A 17515-nucleotide genomic window follows, 5' to 3' on the forward strand; every position below is an offset into this window, starting at 1 on the left:
GTCTCATTCCTATCACTCCACAGAAACAATGTTATCTAAGTTCCAACAGTCTCCACACCCTGAAATCCACTGGGCCATTTACAGACCTCCTCCTCCTCACATCTCAGCAGCATTTACCACAGTTGACCACTTACTCCTTCAAACATTTGCTTGACTTCCATATGCTTTCCCCCCTCGTACCTCATGTTTTCATACCCTTTGGCTAGATCTTCCTCTTCTCACTCTTCAAAAGCTGAAACAGCAGTCACTTAACCTCGCCTCCTTTTCATCTCATCCACTCTGATTGCTATCTCAACCAATCCCATATTTCTATTTTCCCCCTCTATCTTGGCAAGTATCTCTGCAATTCAGATGGCTGCTCAGACCCAAATTCTTACTCCTCCTTTTCTCTTTTACTCCATACCCAACCCACCAGCATTCTGATAGGTTCTATCTTAAAGATGCAATCAGAATTTTAAAACTTCTCCACCTGTGCTAGCCCAGTCCATGCCACTATTATCCTCTGCATGAGTATGTGCAGAAAGGAAGTCTCTCATTCTCTATAGCTGGAAAATGTAAACTGGTGAAAACAGTGAGGGAACAATATTTTTAAAAAATCGACTGAAATAAGAGAGCACATGCCTCTCAGCACAATAATTTCACTTCAACTGTCAAACACTTCTGACCATAACCCACAGTAACAAATACATTTTATGTTAATCTAGTGCACACATCCTGAAACAATGATTAATGAAAAATGTTACTACACGAAAACACACTTCTTCTATTTCACTAACTAAAATGCTAACATGTATTCACGACTGATTTCACAATCCATTAGTAAGTAAAGGGTCATAAATTATAATTTGAAAAGCACTATTCTACAGAAAACTGTTACATCTACAGAAAGGAATACGTGTAAAAGGATGTTTACAGAGACATAACTGCAAAATATGTACACATAAAGTAAAACAATAATAGATAAATTATGGCATATTCATACAATGGACTTCTACAAAGAAGTTAAAATAAATCATCCAGAATTACATGTACTGACATGAATAAATCTCAAAATCAATGCTTGAACGAAAACAATTTTTAAAAAGTTGCAGAAGGATATGTGCATATCCATATGATGTACTACCATTTGTTAAGTTAAAAATATGTAAGTACACTATATATTATTTATATATATAGACATATAAAAGTACTTTTAAAACATGAACAGTAAGATTAAATGGAAAAATCAGAATGACTGTTAGAGAGAAGTGGCCTGGAACTGAGGAGGAGGATACAAAGAGATTCATCTATAGCCATAAAGTTTTATTGCTAAAAGCAAAATATAAAGAAAATATGGCAGCTGAAGCTTCAATAAAGCTGGTGGTTGATACAAAGGTTTGTTACCTCCTATAGCTTTCTGGATGTTTAGATGATTTTATTTTTGAGAAATAATTAAAGGAAACAGAAGGTTAGTTTTTCACAAAAATAAAATTTCTGAGATCCCTAGTAAAAGATGGCAAATACAAAATAAAAAATACATATAAAAAGTTTCAAGACAAATAATTTGAAGCATGTTTTTATTTAAAAAAAATTTTTTTTTCAACGTTTTTTATTTATTTTTGGGACAGAGAGAGACAGAGCATGAACGGGGGAGGGGCAGAGAGAGAGGGAGACACAGAATCGGAAACAGGCTCCAGGCTCCGAGCCATCAGCCCAGAGCCTGACGCGGGGCTCGAACTCACGGACCGCGAGATTGTGACCTGGCTGAAGTCGGACGCTTAACCGACTGCGCCACCCAGGCGCCCCTGAAGCATATTTTTAAACTATAATTTATCACGTCTCTCTGAGGCAAAAGATAAAAAACATCAGGGAATTTGCTAAATTTCTATAACAGAAAAATTCACATTTCACGAAGCAGGTAGAAACCAAATTAGAAGACAGGTACAAAAAAGTAGTATTTATGCTAGAATATTCACAACAAAATTTTATCTAAGTGAAACAAAATATCTATCAGCCTTAGAAATACCAATTATTTGGGGCACCTGGGTGGCTCAGTCGGTTAAGCAACCAACTTCAGCTCAGGTCATGATTTCAAGTTTATGAGTTTGAGCCCCATGTTGGGCTCTGTGCTGACAGCTCAGAGCCTGGAGCCTGCTTTGGATCCTGTGTCTCCCTCGTTCTCTGCCCCTCCCCCTCTTGCACTCTGTCTCTCTCAAAAATAAATAAAGAAAAGAAAAAAATGCCAATTATTAAAAAAATTTTTTTAAATGCTTATTTATTTTTGAAAGAGACAGAGCAGGAGCAGGGGAGGGGCAGAGAGAGAGGGAGACACAGAATCTGAAGCAGGCTCCAGGCCCTGAGCTGTCAGCACAGAGCCCGACATGGGGCTCGAACCCACAAACTGTGAGATCATGACTTGAGCCGAAGTCAAAAGGTTAACCGACTGAGCCACCCAGGCACCCCAGAAATGCCAATTATTTATAAAGCACCTGGAAAATACAAAATCTTAAAAAATTATAAGCAAAGCAACCTCCACAAATTCATCCCGTTATCTAGAGGAGCTTATCTGATGTAAGAAAATCAACAGAATTCTACCAAATACATTACTTTAATCAGTTTCCATAATTTCACCTAGCATTAGAAGGAATGGTTAAGAAAATGAAAAAAAGTAGCTTTCAGCAATTAGGAAAAGAGAAAAGAGAAGTAAGAGCCAGATGACCTGGATTCAAAGCCAAATCAATTATCCTGGCCCCGGCAATTTTTCTGAAGACCTTTAACAGCAGCCTGCCTCATGGAACTGATTATTTTTTAAACCAAAGTTAAATTTACTTTAAAAACTAGAAAGGCTGAAGCACCTGGGTGGCTCAGTCGGTTAAGCATCCAACTCTTGATTTCAGCTCAGGTCATAATCTCACGGTTCGTGGGTTTGAGCCCCACACTGGGCTCTGTGCTGAGAGCACAGAGCCTGCTTCGGATTCTGTCTCCCTCGCTCTCTGCCCCTCCCCTGCTCATTCTCTCTCTCTCTCTCAAAATAAATAAACTGAAAAAAATTAAAAACTAGAAAGATTAAAATGCTATTGTTATACTAAATATCTCACAAATTCTTACATGTATCAAAACGGTAAAGTGCAGGATTTTGTGCCTGCATTTTTAAAATGCCAGATAACAATGGCAAAGACTTAGTAATAAAAAATTTAACAAATAAATTCAAGAGAATAGCTCAAAGATAGTCTAGGATTTTTCCCTGGAAGGAGAAAAAAGACCAGATGAAAATATAAGAGACTAAAAGAATCAATTCGAGTAGCCCAGAGCCTGGCTAATGGGAGTTCCAAAAGAAAAAAACAGACAGATGGGACACAGAACGCACCTGTCCAATGGAGATGCACATGACTGACCAGAGTGCACACCGTTCCTACCACAAGCACACAATTTAGTTGACTTGAAGGATACTGGTATAAAATGCCTTTAAGCTACCAATCCACAGCGAAGAGAGGGAACAGAGGAAGAGCCAACGACACCACAGTGACACAGTCCAGAAAATGCAGGCTGAGGAAAGATACAAGATATTCAGCCTGGTCTTCCAATAACAAAACTCTAAGGAGAAAAAAGATGGAGAGGAAACTTACAGAGACTAAGAAAGACTTAATTAACAGACCTGTTCGCCAGTTGCAATGTATGGACCTTATTGGGATCCTGATACAAATACTACAAAAAAAATAAAAGTATGGTGTAACTAGGGAAATCTGAACACTACCTAGGTATTTCATGTTATTAAGGAGTCACTGTTAATTATTTTTTCAGGTATAAAAATGGTATCATGACCTTCCTACCTTCCTTCCTTTCTCTGTAAGTCCTTATCTTTCAGAGATACATAATGAAATATTTACAAATGATATGCCTTTGCCTGGAATAGGAGAATCTGCTTCTAAGAACACTCAGCTGGTTATCCACAAAAGGCCACAAACCAAATGGGCTTTACCACAGGGGTGCTCATGTCAAGTCAACTGGCTAATCTCAGAGCTAATAATCCAAGTGAGAATAAAAAACCAAACTGGAAACCACAATGCATTTTATAACCTAATCCTGAAAGTGACACTCCATCACTGTACTGTGTTCTAACTGGTCATACAGACCAATGCTAGTGCAGTGCAGGAAGAAAATACATAGAGGTGTAAATACCAGGAGACAGAGACTGTTGGGGGGACATATAAAAGGGCATTAAGAGACAAGACTATTAGGGATTATTGAAGCAAGGTGATGAACACATGAGGATTCATTATACTACTGTCTCCTTCTGTATACATTTGAAACGTCCCACAATAAAAGTTAAACAAACAACAACTTTAAAGGACACTTGCACAGAGATGGAGCAAGAAGGTGTAAAAAGGCTATTCAGTTGCAGTAGTGACTTTGTGCCGGCTTCCCAAGTGGCCCACTCCCACGGGGCCCAAATGTCTGGCAAGAAGGACTATGTATTAGCAGCTTGTGCAAAGTAAGACTTTCGAATCTGAGCAGTCTTCAACAAGCCCAAAATTCAGTGCACAAGCATGTGTATCACACCGTTTAAACACTGTTCAAAATGTAAATGCTTAACAAAATGTGTTAAGAGTGGTAATGTACATAGGGGAATTAATACAATTACAAAAATAACTCTGCCAAAACAAAAATAATTGAGTCTTTTTTAACATAGACATCATTCAAATTTTAACTGCAGGCTTCCCTGAAGAGTCTGGCTTTCTTTAGTAAGAAAATTGTTCTTAAATTGTTCAGGAGAGTAAATAGCTTGTGAAAACCTAAGATTTACAATGAATCTGCTGGATGAACATATAGATACTCTCAATCCCCCCCACCCCGGTTTAATTTTTATATGCACAATATTAACTGCATCCCAAACTCTCCATCAATTGTCAGCTTTAAATCTCTTCTAGAGACATTCAGCGGTACCATCCCCCATCTTCTTGAAGTCTCTCCAGGGCCTGAGTATCCTGGCCTCCTTCCATCTGGGTGGGCCGCCTCTTGGCCTACACAACTCTCATCCAGGGCTCTCCCTTCACCAACCTCAAGGGATTCTCACCACATTAATTTTATGTCACATCTCCTGTCTTCTATATCCTGTGTCCATCTTTTCCCTGGTTTGAGTCCTCACTTGGTGAAGCATAATCTCCAGTAACTTCCCAAGAAAGGATGTGTGGCAGCTCAGTGTTATGAGACCTTTTTGGATTTCCAAAAATGTCCCTTTTTAACCTGTGTGTTTGACTGCAAGTTTGGACAGATATAGATTCTAAGTTGGAAATTATTTTCCTCTAGAATGTTGCTCCTTTGTTTCTAGGGTTGCTGCTGAGCTGCTATTGAGTTCTGCCTTTTTCTTTCTTTCTTTTTAAACTCCCAAAAACTCTTTTTGGCTCTCCTAGCGTATCTTTTGAATAGTATCCTACTCTTGTTTTAAGGTTGTAATATTTTATTTCTTTGGGATTATTTTTTTTAAGTTTTCTTCTACCTGAATAGTTTTTGCTTCTCCCAAATTGCTTACTTCTCTTTTTGGGGACTATACTTTCCATGTTTGAGGGTTTCTTGTGATCGTCTAATATTCCTTGGTTACCTATTTGTTATAAAAATAGGGAACCAAAAAGGTGATTATTAGCTCTGAATGATGCTTAATATCAGTTTTCCTCCACCTCTCTGTGTTTAGTCCTATTGTGTTACGAATGATCCTCCAATCTCTTGCCTGGAGAGGGAGAGGGAAGGCCTGGCTGTTGGCATCAATGGGAGCCACAGAGGGCAAGGTGGTAGGGTCTCAGGAGCTACATGTATCTGCCCACTTGTTCTGTGTGTTTTCTGCATAGTTCCTTTGCTCTTCACTGGGTCTGTTGTCCCCTAGCCCAGATATCTTGTGTACCTTTCACACGCAGCAACTGGACCTCTTATATTGGGGGTGGGAATGCAAAGTGGCACACTCGTCCTGGAAAAATGTTTGGCAGCGCATACTAATGCTAGATATATGTATAACCTACTCCTTTCCCCTAGACATACCAAACAGAAACAAGAGTCTAAGTCCTCCAAAAGACACGCATAAGAATGTCACAACTGCTTTGTTCGTAATAGTCAAAGGGTGGAAACAACCCAAATGTCTATCAATGTATAAATAAATTATGGTATATTCATTTAACACACATATCTTGATTTGGATAATGATGAGACAGGTGTATATGTATATGTAAAAATTCACTAATATGTACACCTATGACTACATACATTACTGTTTTAAGTTACAACTTAAAAGAATCTTTTTTAAAAGCTGACTATAGGAACATTTTGATAAGTTTAAAATGCACTTCTAATCTAAAGCTTAAAATATATAGCCTAATGATCAGTACTATTTTCATCAACATTTAATAAGTTAAATGGGATAAGTAATAACAGTGATATAACATTCACTTTCAGAATAGTCAACACTGAAGTGCAACTTACTGGGACTTGAGAGCACACTTTTCATTTTAATTAAATGCCAACAGGACCACACTAGGTACTTACCCTTCTAACCTAACATCTGGTAATGATCTGTTGAGTGCAATCATCTCACTTGCCATTAAATTGAACTGATTGATTTTAAACATCTCTTTCATCTTTTCTTGATCCTCTTTAGGAATGACAACTGGTTTTCCCATTTCTCCAGGACCTTCATGAGGCTTTTGTACTGGCTCTAGAACTAAGAATAAGGAGGAAACTTAATTAACAATTTTACAGCAAATGTAAATATTTGTTTAATAACATGAGTTTAAATTGTGCCCTCAGCACCCAGAGCCATTTCTGAGCCCGTCCTCTACGTCTGTGACACCTTCTAGGGGCTGCCCTGTCCTCCTCTTCCACACAAGTGTCCTCACTCAAGACCTCCACACCCTGCACTACTCACTCACCTGAATCGCACGCAGCCTTGGCGTTCCCATCTCAAATACTGTCACCACATTAACCTCTCTAAAGCATGTCCTTCATTGTGGTATTCCCATGATCTCCTAAAGTCTAACCCTTTAATAGGGAATTAAAAAAGATTTTTTTTAATGTTTATTTTTGAGAGAGAAAGAGAGAGACAGAGCATGAGTGGGGGTGGGGGTAGGCAGAAAAAGAGGGAGACACAGAATCCAAAGCAGCCTCCAGGCTCTGAGCTATCAGCACAGAGCCTGACATGGGGCTCGAACTCACAAACTGCGAGATCAGGACCTGAGCCAAAGTTGGACACTTAACCAACTGAACCAACCCAGGCGCCCCTCTTTAACAGAAAATTTAACCAAATTTCCCAAACCTAACACTTATTCAGCCCTCCACCATGCCACCGCCCACGCCCACTCCAGTGTGTCATCATCCTTCAGTCAAACAGCAACTCACTACTTCCCTTCATAAGTGCTTCATGTTTTCCTGTGTTGGTGCCTTTGCTCACACTGGTCCCCTCCCATGGCATCTCCCCATTCCAATTTCTACAATACCAAACCCCTACTTGTCTTTCAAGTCCCAGCTACAACAGCTTCTTTTGCCTGCAGCTTTTCCAAATCTCTCTGCAGCGATCATCTGCTACTCCTGACTGCCACATCATTTCATCTAGGGCTCTTAGATCTCTAACCAATTACTACCTCCATAATGATTGTTAACCTGTCTTGTGGGTTCCCCACTAGATTACGATCTCTTTTTAGCTGAGGTTTGATTCATTCGCATACTTTTTGGGGAGTTTAGCACAGTGTCCTGTAGGAGTTTTATAAGTATATGCTGAATTAATGAGAGCAAAAGTGCTATTCAAAATAAGCCAAAATGAAACCCTAGAAATGATAATAGACATCAGAATAAGCATCAAGCAAGGTGGAGTATCATGAAAGATCATTCTAAGTCATGTTATCTCGTGATAACATAAAAAGGGTAATATTCTAGATCAGCAGTTTCGAAATATTCCTTGTTTTATACTATTGACATGTTAAAAAATGTTCCAAGAAAAACAAGTTCCCAGATATATAAAACTTGGAAAAAAGTGTATTAAACTTCTCATCTAAAAGGGATGGGGCAAAAATTTAAAAAAAAATAAAAGGGATTGGTAGAGAATGGGGTGAGGCCAAGAATGGGATAAAAATACCTGTTTTGAGGGCACCTGCGTGGCTCTGTCAGTTAAGCGTCCAACCTCAGCTCAGTTCATGATCTCACAATTTGTGAATTTGAGCGCTGCATCAGGCTCTGTGCTGACATTTCGGAGCCTGGAGCCTGCTTCAGATTCTGTCTCCCTCTCTCTCTCTCTGCTCCCTCCCCGACTCATGTGTGCAGTGCGCTCTCCCTCTCTCTCAAAAATAAACATTACAAAACTTTTCTTGAATACCTGTTTCGTACATTACTTGTTTATTTTTAAAACTGAAAATTTTATTCTCCCATTGTTTACGTTTTAGGCACCTCCAAAAAGTCTGGACAAAAACAGAGACATCAAGGCAGTAGACAAGCCATCTCTCTTCAGCCAGGCTTCATCTGCCCAAGAATAGGACTAGTTGGTAAAGCTGACCTGTAGATTGTTTCAGATCGTGGTACAAAGCAACCTACCAACACCAGAGCCAGAGAATATGAAATTACTGTGTCTTCAACAACTCTGTCTAGAATATAAAAACACCCGTCTTAGACAACCATCAAGAAAAAAAAAATGGTATAAGATAATTTTGCTCTTGTTCTCAGAATGAACTGTGATTTGGGGAGGGCATTAAAATATTAGGAAATAGGGGCACCTGGATGGCTCAGCTGGTTAAGTGACAAACTCTTGGTTTTGGCTCAGGTCATGATCTCACAGTCCAAGAGTTCAAGCGCCACATCAGGCTCCATGCTGACAGTGCAGAGCCAGCTTGGGATTCATTCATTCATTCATTCATTCATTATTTCCTCTCTCTCTCTCCCCCTTCTTCCCCCCCTCTCTGCCCCTCCCCCAGCTCAATCTCTCTCTCTCTCTCTCAAAATTAATAAACTTTAAAAATATATTAGCAAATAACTTCAATTATAGGAAAATTATAGGAAACTCATGTAAAACAATTTTTAAAAACAAAGCCTGTCTAATGTTTGCCAAGTAACTAAGCTCTTTAAATATCAGGGTTGATACAATTTCAAGATTTCCCAATCACAAGTGTAATAAAAACTATAATACAAGTACAGATGTATAATCCCCATATATGATTTTAAATATTTAAAAATCACAAGTTATAAAACTCTTATTAGAGTCCATTCTAATTGAGTCTGTCTCTGAAAAAAAAAAAAGCAACCAACAGATTTGGGGATTGGGATATTCAGGGGTCAAGAGAAAGCAGCAGAGTTCTGGATGTGGCAATTATACTGTGTGCATGGAGAGCATAGTTAACACAAAGAGTAGGTGGGAGACATTTAGTGGCTCTGATCATAAATATCTTTCGTTATCAGAACCCTATTTTAGTATAAGACGATGCTTTAAAGTTAAAATGGAAAAAAACATTTTCATGCTGTTTGGCTTTTAAATTAAGAGTGTTAAGTTATGCATGGGGTGCCTGGGTGGCTCAGTTAGTTAAGCGTCTGACTTCAGCTCAAGTCATGATCTCATGGTCATGGGTTCGAGCCCCGTGTCAGGCTTTGTGCTGACAGCTCACAGCCTGGAGCCTGCTTTGGATTCTATGTCTCCCTCTCTCTCTGCTCCTCCCCCACTCATGCTCGCTCGCTCGCTCTCTCTCTCAAAAATAAATTTTAAAAAAGTTAAAAAAAAAAAGTAAGAGTGTTAAGTTATACAGAATACCACCTACAACATATTTTTGCTGGGGTGAGGTGGTGGGGGAAAGAGGGAGATCCTGAATTTGATCAAGCCTTCGGACCTACCTATCAATTCACAGAAAATATAAGACACCAAAGGACATGACAAAAAGTGTTAAAGGGATGCAAATCCTAACTGTGGGAAACTGGGGGGAGGGGGGGAACACCCAATTTTTTCTTCATCATCAACAACAAAAATATTGAAAGGGAGGACAGAGAGAAAAGGTATCCACACATCCATGCCACCAGACCAGCTCTGAAATGAAAACTGCTGATGCCAGATGGTAGGTATATGGGAGTTCTATTTCTCTACTTTTGTTTATATTTGACATTTTCCCTGGGGGTTGTGGGAGCATGAAGGAGGACTCTAGATATTACTTCTGTGAGGACTAGTAAGTATAAGCTTGATTGCTTATAGCTTAAGAGGCTATATGACCAGAAAGTTAAAATCTTGCCCAATCACTGTGAAGTAAAACTCTGGCCTTAAGATCTTACAGAAGCAGACAAAACTCTACAACATACACAATCCTGCTATTGTGACGTTACTAATTTGACCACCTGGTACTTATTAATAACCTGAATATCTAGTACAGTGTCCACATTAAGTAACTCAACCTACTGGTACACATGAAATTTCAAAGCTATAATAGAAATTACCAAAAATTATATGACTTACAGAATCCACCACAATACTCTAATTTAGAGATTATAATATCCTAAATAATTAAATGGACTAGTAAACTAGTTTTCTTTGGCAAAGAGCTCAGGATAAAGTGCATGTGGATAATGAATATATTTTTCCTACTAATGCACTTGCAGATTAAATGATAAGCATTAACTTTCCATGCACTCTACTTACCAGTCTTTTATGTAAATTAAAAGTTAAGTTCAGTGAAATTTTTGTTTAAAACCAACTGAAATGGGATTTGGATATCATTTTCTGAACTGAAAGAAAATCTTCCTTGGCATAAAATTTTACATGCAGATCATTTCTAAAAATCAAATCAACTCTGACAAGGGAGAGACTAAGGTGTTTTAAATCCACAGTATTATGTGAGAACAAATGTATTTCACATTTCAGGTAAACCTCACTTATAAAACAATAAAGTCTCATGTTTTATTTTAAATAATCTCTACTCCCAATGTGGGGCTCAAACTCACAACTCTTGGTCTTATAAGCCAACCAAAAAGTATCATGTTTTAAAAACTTAATTACCAAGAAAACTACAGATTCACTCTGAATGCCACCAAACCAGATTAATATACACAAGCCACACGACCTACCTTTGAATGTATTTTAATAAATCTTACAAATTTTAACTTGTATTTTTCTCAAATAAGTAGAATAAAGAGGTATAAAGTTATGATACCCTTTTGGGGAAAAATACAAATAAAAGGCTAAAACCACTTCTCCTAAATGATTTTCTCTTATTACACAATTATCATCTTTTTAAAAAATGTTTATTTATTTATTTTGAGAGGGAGAGAGAGAGAGAGAGCACACACAGGCAGGGGTGAGGCAGAGAGAGAGGGAGAATCTGTGCATCAGCGCAAAGTCCAAGGAGGAGCTTGATCCCACTATCTGTGAGATCATGACCAGAGCCGAAATCAAGAGTGGGACACTTAACCAACTGAGCCACCCAGGCGCCCGTACACAATTATCATCTCTACTGTTTTTAGGCATTATCTTTTTTATGTAATCTAAAATATTTTTTCCACATTTTAACAACTCTGATTGGGATGTAGCTTACAATGATAGCTGGAATGTTTCTGCTTTCTTACAGTATATAAACCAATAAGTAGGCTAGCTTTGAAGCCCCGTCTGGAACCCTCAGCCTCTCACCCCATCTCCCTTCCTCCTGGCTTACTGCTCAGCCATTCTCTCATGCTTCCCTCCTCCTCAGTCGTGTGAAACAGCCTGATCCCCTCTACCCCCCACCAATGTAAAGCCTCTTCATTCTCTTTCTCCACAACACATAGGCCCTTCTACCAGATTTCACTCAAATTTGCCCTCCCTCAGAGCCCACCACCCTCACAAACCTCTTCTGGGAGAACTGGTCATTCTCTGTGTCTCACAAGGTTCGGATGAGATCTCACATCTCCACACCGTTACTCCCAGACCATTTCTCCTTTACCTAGTACCTTTGTACTTTGTATAAAAGCTACTTCTTATCTTTGATGCTCATGCCACCGTTGTTTTCAAAACTGTATTAACCTTGGCAATTTCTTCAAATACAATCCTTTTCTTATGGTTTTGACACCACATAGTTTCATCTGCTAAGAACCTGCTTTTTCAGGTGTTAGTTTTGTCCCTTATATTTTAACCTCCCCCTCAATGTACATAAAAAATACACACAAACATAAAACTTTGCCTCCATTCCTTTAACTACTGCGCTACCCTTCTCTTTTTTGTCTTTTCCGTTAAGATTTTATTTTTGAATAATCTCTACGCCCAATGTAGAGTTCAAACTCACAACCCCAAGATCAAGTCACATGCTCCATCAACTGAGCCAGCCAGGCACCCCATGCACCACCCCTTTTTCTGTGTTGAAGCTTCCTAAAGAATAAGCTACACATCTCTACTCTTCACGGGTACATCAAACCTATTGGCAATCAGATGGCACCTGCCAGGGTCAAAACAAACCTCATATAGAAACATATAGAAACACTTCCTCTTCATCGCAGATAAAAATCTCTTGACAAACAACACTCCAGGGTTTTCATGAGCACTCTCCCTCTGGCTTCCCCTTCCACCTCTAACTTCCTGAGATGACTCTTTACTGACCTCCACGATGCTCTTCAACACTGGGTCTGTCCCTTCTGAGTCTACACATGCTCCTGATGCAGTCCTCTGCACAGACCAGGCTTATGCTACCACCTACATTCTGTGCCTCGACTGCTCTCTCCTGCAGAACGTCTCTACCAGAATTTTCCAAGTTAAATACTCCCAACCCAGCTCATCCTTTCACCTTCCATCAAAGCTGCTCCACCTCTGGGGGCCCACCTCCTATCAATTCATCGAACAGGGAAACCTGAGAAGTATCTTAAACTCTTCTTTCATTACTACCTACATTCAGTGGCTCAAGTTACGTAAATTCCACTGTTTATGTATTTCTTATGTATATATATTTTTCCTTTCTACCTCAGTATCACTTTATTGTAGGCTCTAAGAACTTCTCTAAACTTTCATGACAGCTTCGACTAGCTGCTGCCTTATTCTCTTCTAGTACGTCAGCCACATGCCCACCGAGGCTTTCTTCCGAAAGTCTGGATCCCATCAGGTTACATACTCCTTTGTTTAAAATCCTTCAACGGCATGCCACTGCCTACAGGAAGAAATCCAAAATCCTTAGGATGCCATAAAAGGCCTTTGGGAATGTGGCTTCTGCTAACCTCCCAAGCTTCATCTGTGCTCCTTCCTCACATTCTCTATCCATCAACTCTACTCTCTCACTTGCATATCTTGCACATGCTTCTTTCCTTTGCTTATTTATCAAACGTAAAAAACACCTGCTCACCATGACACTTCTCAACATGAGCATTATTTCCCTATTGAACCTTCTCAGACACCCCGAGATGTTCCCAGTACTTTCTGCTCTTGTGCACATCTCTAGAATGCTATTTATTCTATCAGTATTTTACTTATTCTTTCTCTCCTCTTGAACTGTGAGTTCCTCAAAGGGAGGAATTTTGCCTTATTTTTTGTTATTGAACTGTGTAGCATATATATACTGCCCAGCACATATCAGAGTTTTAAAAATATTCACCAAGTGGATCTTCACACACTAGAGGTCCTATTCTTTCTAACTTTTACGTCTCTGTGTTTAAAATAGAACACCATGAGCTTCCGCTATAAATGGCAACAAATTAAAGCAGGGTGAGGGGAAAGTTAATCTGTTCTATTTGGGAAAAGAATATCCAACTTACTGGTAGATGGTAATACCTGCCCTCTGAGTTAAATCTAGACAGAGTTACAGTTCTAACAACAGTTAAGGAGTCAACCAACAAAGGTACTAAACAGCAGAGCCACAGAGTAAACCAGGAAAGTCAACAAATTAATAAGCTGACTTTGAATTAAAGTATATTTTATTAAAACTTAAGGGGAGGGGTGCCTGGGTGACTCGGTTGGTTAAGTGTCCAACTTCAGCTCAGGTTATGATCTCACAGTTCGTGGGTTAGAGGCCCACATCAGGCTCTGTGCTGACAGCTTGGAGCCTGGAGCCTGCTTTAGATTCTGTGTGTGTGTCTCTCTCTCTGCCTCTCCCCTGCTCACACTTGGTCTCTCAAAAATAAATAAAGGTTAAAAAAAAAAAAAAAACTTAAGGGGAAAGTGAAAATTAGAAAGTCAGGGAGGGATTATAGCCTAGGTATTACTAGAGCCAGTGCAAGCAACTGAATCTAATTTTAGGTAAATTTCCCAAGAAGAAATGAACAGAACTTGTTATACAAACCCATCTATAAAAATTACAGTAAGTAGGCACAGTTAACCAATACAAACAAATATTTTTAGATTATAAATTTTAGGGGACCAGGTGCTCTCATTATAAAAATACAAAAAATTTAACTGTGATTACATATTCAAATAAAACTGATGTTAAAACAGTAATCATTCACACAGAATTCCTAAAAATAGTAGAATTACTGCATAGCCAGATTTTCTATAACTAATCATAGAGAGTTCAGAGCTCAGAACAGCTGAATTATTGACTCATAATGCAAAGTCATTTTCATTATGTTAAAAAAATAAAAAGCAGCACTTGTTTGTTGGTTTGAACACAGGTATTCAAAACTGAATTTTCCAGGTGTCCACTGCCCAAAATGTTAGGACTTCAAACCTAGGTCCTTCATATTTGTGTTTCCTTTCTTTTCCATACCAGATACTGCAGTCTCACTGTGGTCTTTATTATACAGCCTCATCTTTACAAAAGTCCTCTCAAAAGTGCTAACTGGGGCTATTTACAGCATTAACAAAAAGAACTCTCCAGACCACCTCCATCTAGAATGGTTTCCCTCAGCAATGAGATGGGAAGGCAGGAAAAAACATCTTTTAATACCCAACAATGAAATTTTAACACTCTATTCAGCATTTATGTCATTACACTAATGCCATACCATTTTGTTGGTTCCAACTATTAGTTATTAGTTTCAAAACCATTAATATTAGTTTCTCCACATTACTTGGTAATACAGTTTGCAGAAAATTAACTACAAGTAACAGTGAACACAAATATTGAATTCAGCAACTCTATACTGAGACTTGAATCTTGTTTTTAACTGTTGGAGGAACCCACTGGAAAACTGTTGGTAACATGATCATCATATTTAGGAAGTCAGGAATTACTATTAATCTAAAAAAATGAAAATTTTATAGTATCCAAATTAGTGAACAAACTAGTGACATACTTATTGAAACAGATGTATCAGTGTAAAACGTCACTCACCATCCCCAGCAGGAAGTCCTCGCTCCTTTTTTTCATCACATTTGTTGCATTCACTGAAGTAAAGCAGCAGGAACATATCCAAGAGTACCCAAATCAAGGAGGTGGCTAGGACCACCTTGCAATATGCAAATTTTCTCATGGCACTTTAAGTCAAATGCAAAATTTTAAAATATATATATATATATAAATATGCAAAGATCATGAAAACTATTCCAATCCAGTTTCATCAGAAATCACGTTCATAACCTATAGAGACAAAAAGAAAAAAGATAACTTAAAATATCAGAACCTTAAAAATGAGCTATAAGATTAATTTAACATGCACATGAAATTTTACTATTCAGAATAAGTTTAAAAATTTGACTTAAAAAACACTTGTAAAATACATAAAAATTAATAGTGCCAAGAGTGTACAAATAACTCCTACAAATCAATATATAACAATCCAAAAGAAAAATGGGTGAAGAATATACACAAGCACTATGCAGAAAGGAAACCTGAATAGCCTATAAATGTGGAAAAGCGCTCAATTCAGTATTAGGAAAACGCAAATTAAAACAATAGTGTGCCACTATCTCATATCCATGAAACACACAGGGCTGAACTGCCTTCTATTCAACTGCTATGTTAAATGCTAAGCCATTAACTGCCACAGGAGTTTAAGAAACCAGTGATTCTCAGTCCATTCAGGTTTCCAGGTCCTAAGAACTAATAGGAGGTCTCCCAGTATTGTACAATAGCAGTTTATTGGGCTAATTCTTATCCCTCTGTTCCACTGAATCCCATTCTAAAACACTACAGTCACCAGCCATTCAGAAACACTCACAGCAAGTATAATGGAGAAGAAAAGAGTTTAAGATCCGAGACCTAGTCCTGGCTCTTGACAGTAATTTTACAGACTTCTCTGATCTTTAGTCTCTATTCCCCCCACCCCACCCAATCTGTTAAAACACCAAAGAAAATGACGGAAGGAACTGTCACCCAATTTGGAAAGTCATTTGGGATAGTCTAACTAGTAACATTTCTGTTACTAAGGAGCTCATCTTGGGGAGCTCTGGAGCAGTGTGAGGGACCTCAGAGAGGTCAGGAATCATTCTGATAAGCAGCTGACATGGAAGCTCAAAGGCCTATGTCACTGCTGATCAGGAGGGAGACAAGCCAAGTGCATTCAGATGAAGTGGATAGAAGAAACACACTTTGCACATGTGCCTCACGAAAACAGCCAAATGAGCAGATGTTCTGAAGGATTGGGCTGATGGGCAACATAGCAGCTTCTTAAAGGGCAATTTTACATGCCATGGTGGTCAACAGTGGTACTTATTACCTGAGCAATTCAGGACAGGCCAGAGAGTTTATCTATAAAAAAGATATATAATAGTTCTTGCCTACTTCACAAGGTTGCTAGACAGCGACCTGAAAAGCACCCAAAAAAATACTAAGTGATACTTACAAATGTAAAGTATTATTTGTGCTCTGAGACCTTTGTTTTCTTGACATTCCTCCTTCATCAAACCAACATTCCCTGATTGCACAGTGAACAGGGATGTATGTTACTGTTATACGCTTGTACTTATTCAATTAATATCTGATACTGTGTCCCATGCGGTGAGCAAGTACTGATAACTAGGGTGACTAGGGTTGGGCGGGGGGGGGGGGGCACCAGAAGCACTATAGTGCACAGCATCGTAAAGCAATAGTTTTCTCCAGAGAAGCTAGATAGATACAAATTTTTATTTTGAGCTACTTTACATGAAAAGCTGTCTCTTTTGGTCACTGGCAAAGCAAACAATCTGACTGCTAGTACAGTATCTGGGATTCAAATGTAGCTTTCTATTCTCGAAAATCTGATTGTTATTTTTTTAAAGGCTTATAGCCCACAATACTCCAGTGTAAATCTCTATTACTTTGTATCCATTCCTATTTAATTTTTCCAAGGCAGCACAATTAGATTAGAAAATTGAAGATGAAGTGGGTATGTATGTGTTTGGGAGAAGAGGGGTATGGATGAAGCAGGAGGTGTAGGGAGAAAGGAGGATAAAGGAGAGACAAAAAGTCTTTGAGACCCTGGGTGAGGCAAAGTTTCCTCAGAACAGAACAAAAAAAGTACAAATCATAAGATGGTAACTTGGACTTCACAATCAAAATCTTCTCCAAAAGACAGTTAAAAAAATAAAAAAACAAGTCACAGACTGGGAGAAGACATTTACAAATTACATATCTGATAAATGACTTATATCCAGAATAGAAGAACTCTTAAAATACAGTAAAAAAAAAAAAAAAAAAAAAAAAAAGGAAAAAGAAAAGAAAAGAAA

The 17515-nt window shown here is 38.5% G+C and overlaps 1 protein-coding gene across 2 annotated transcripts in view; it reads right to left on the reverse strand.

Annotated features, from left to right (window-relative positions):
* GALNT1 (polypeptide N-acetylgalactosaminyltransferase 1) overlaps positions 1-17515 on the reverse strand; it is a 79507-nt gene that overhangs the window by 48467 nt on the left and 13525 nt on the right. For both annotated transcript variants that reach the window (XM_040479060.1, XM_040479059.1), the window contains exons 2-3: positions 15204-15449; positions 6511-6685 (exon numbers count right to left, since the gene is read on the reverse strand). In XM_040479060.1, the coding sequence (XP_040334994.1) occupies positions 6511-6685; positions 15204-15342 (314 nt within the window). In that variant the 5' untranslated portion in view covers positions 15343-15449. The remainder of the gene's footprint in view (positions 1-6510; positions 6686-15203; positions 15450-17515) is intronic.

The sequence above is a fragment of the Herpailurus yagouaroundi genome, unplaced genomic scaffold, assembly GCF_014898765.1.
Source record: "Herpailurus yagouaroundi ecotype Mexico unplaced genomic scaffold, PumYag 142, whole genome shotgun sequence".
NCBI lineage: Eukaryota > Metazoa > Chordata > Mammalia > Carnivora > Felidae > Herpailurus > Herpailurus yagouaroundi.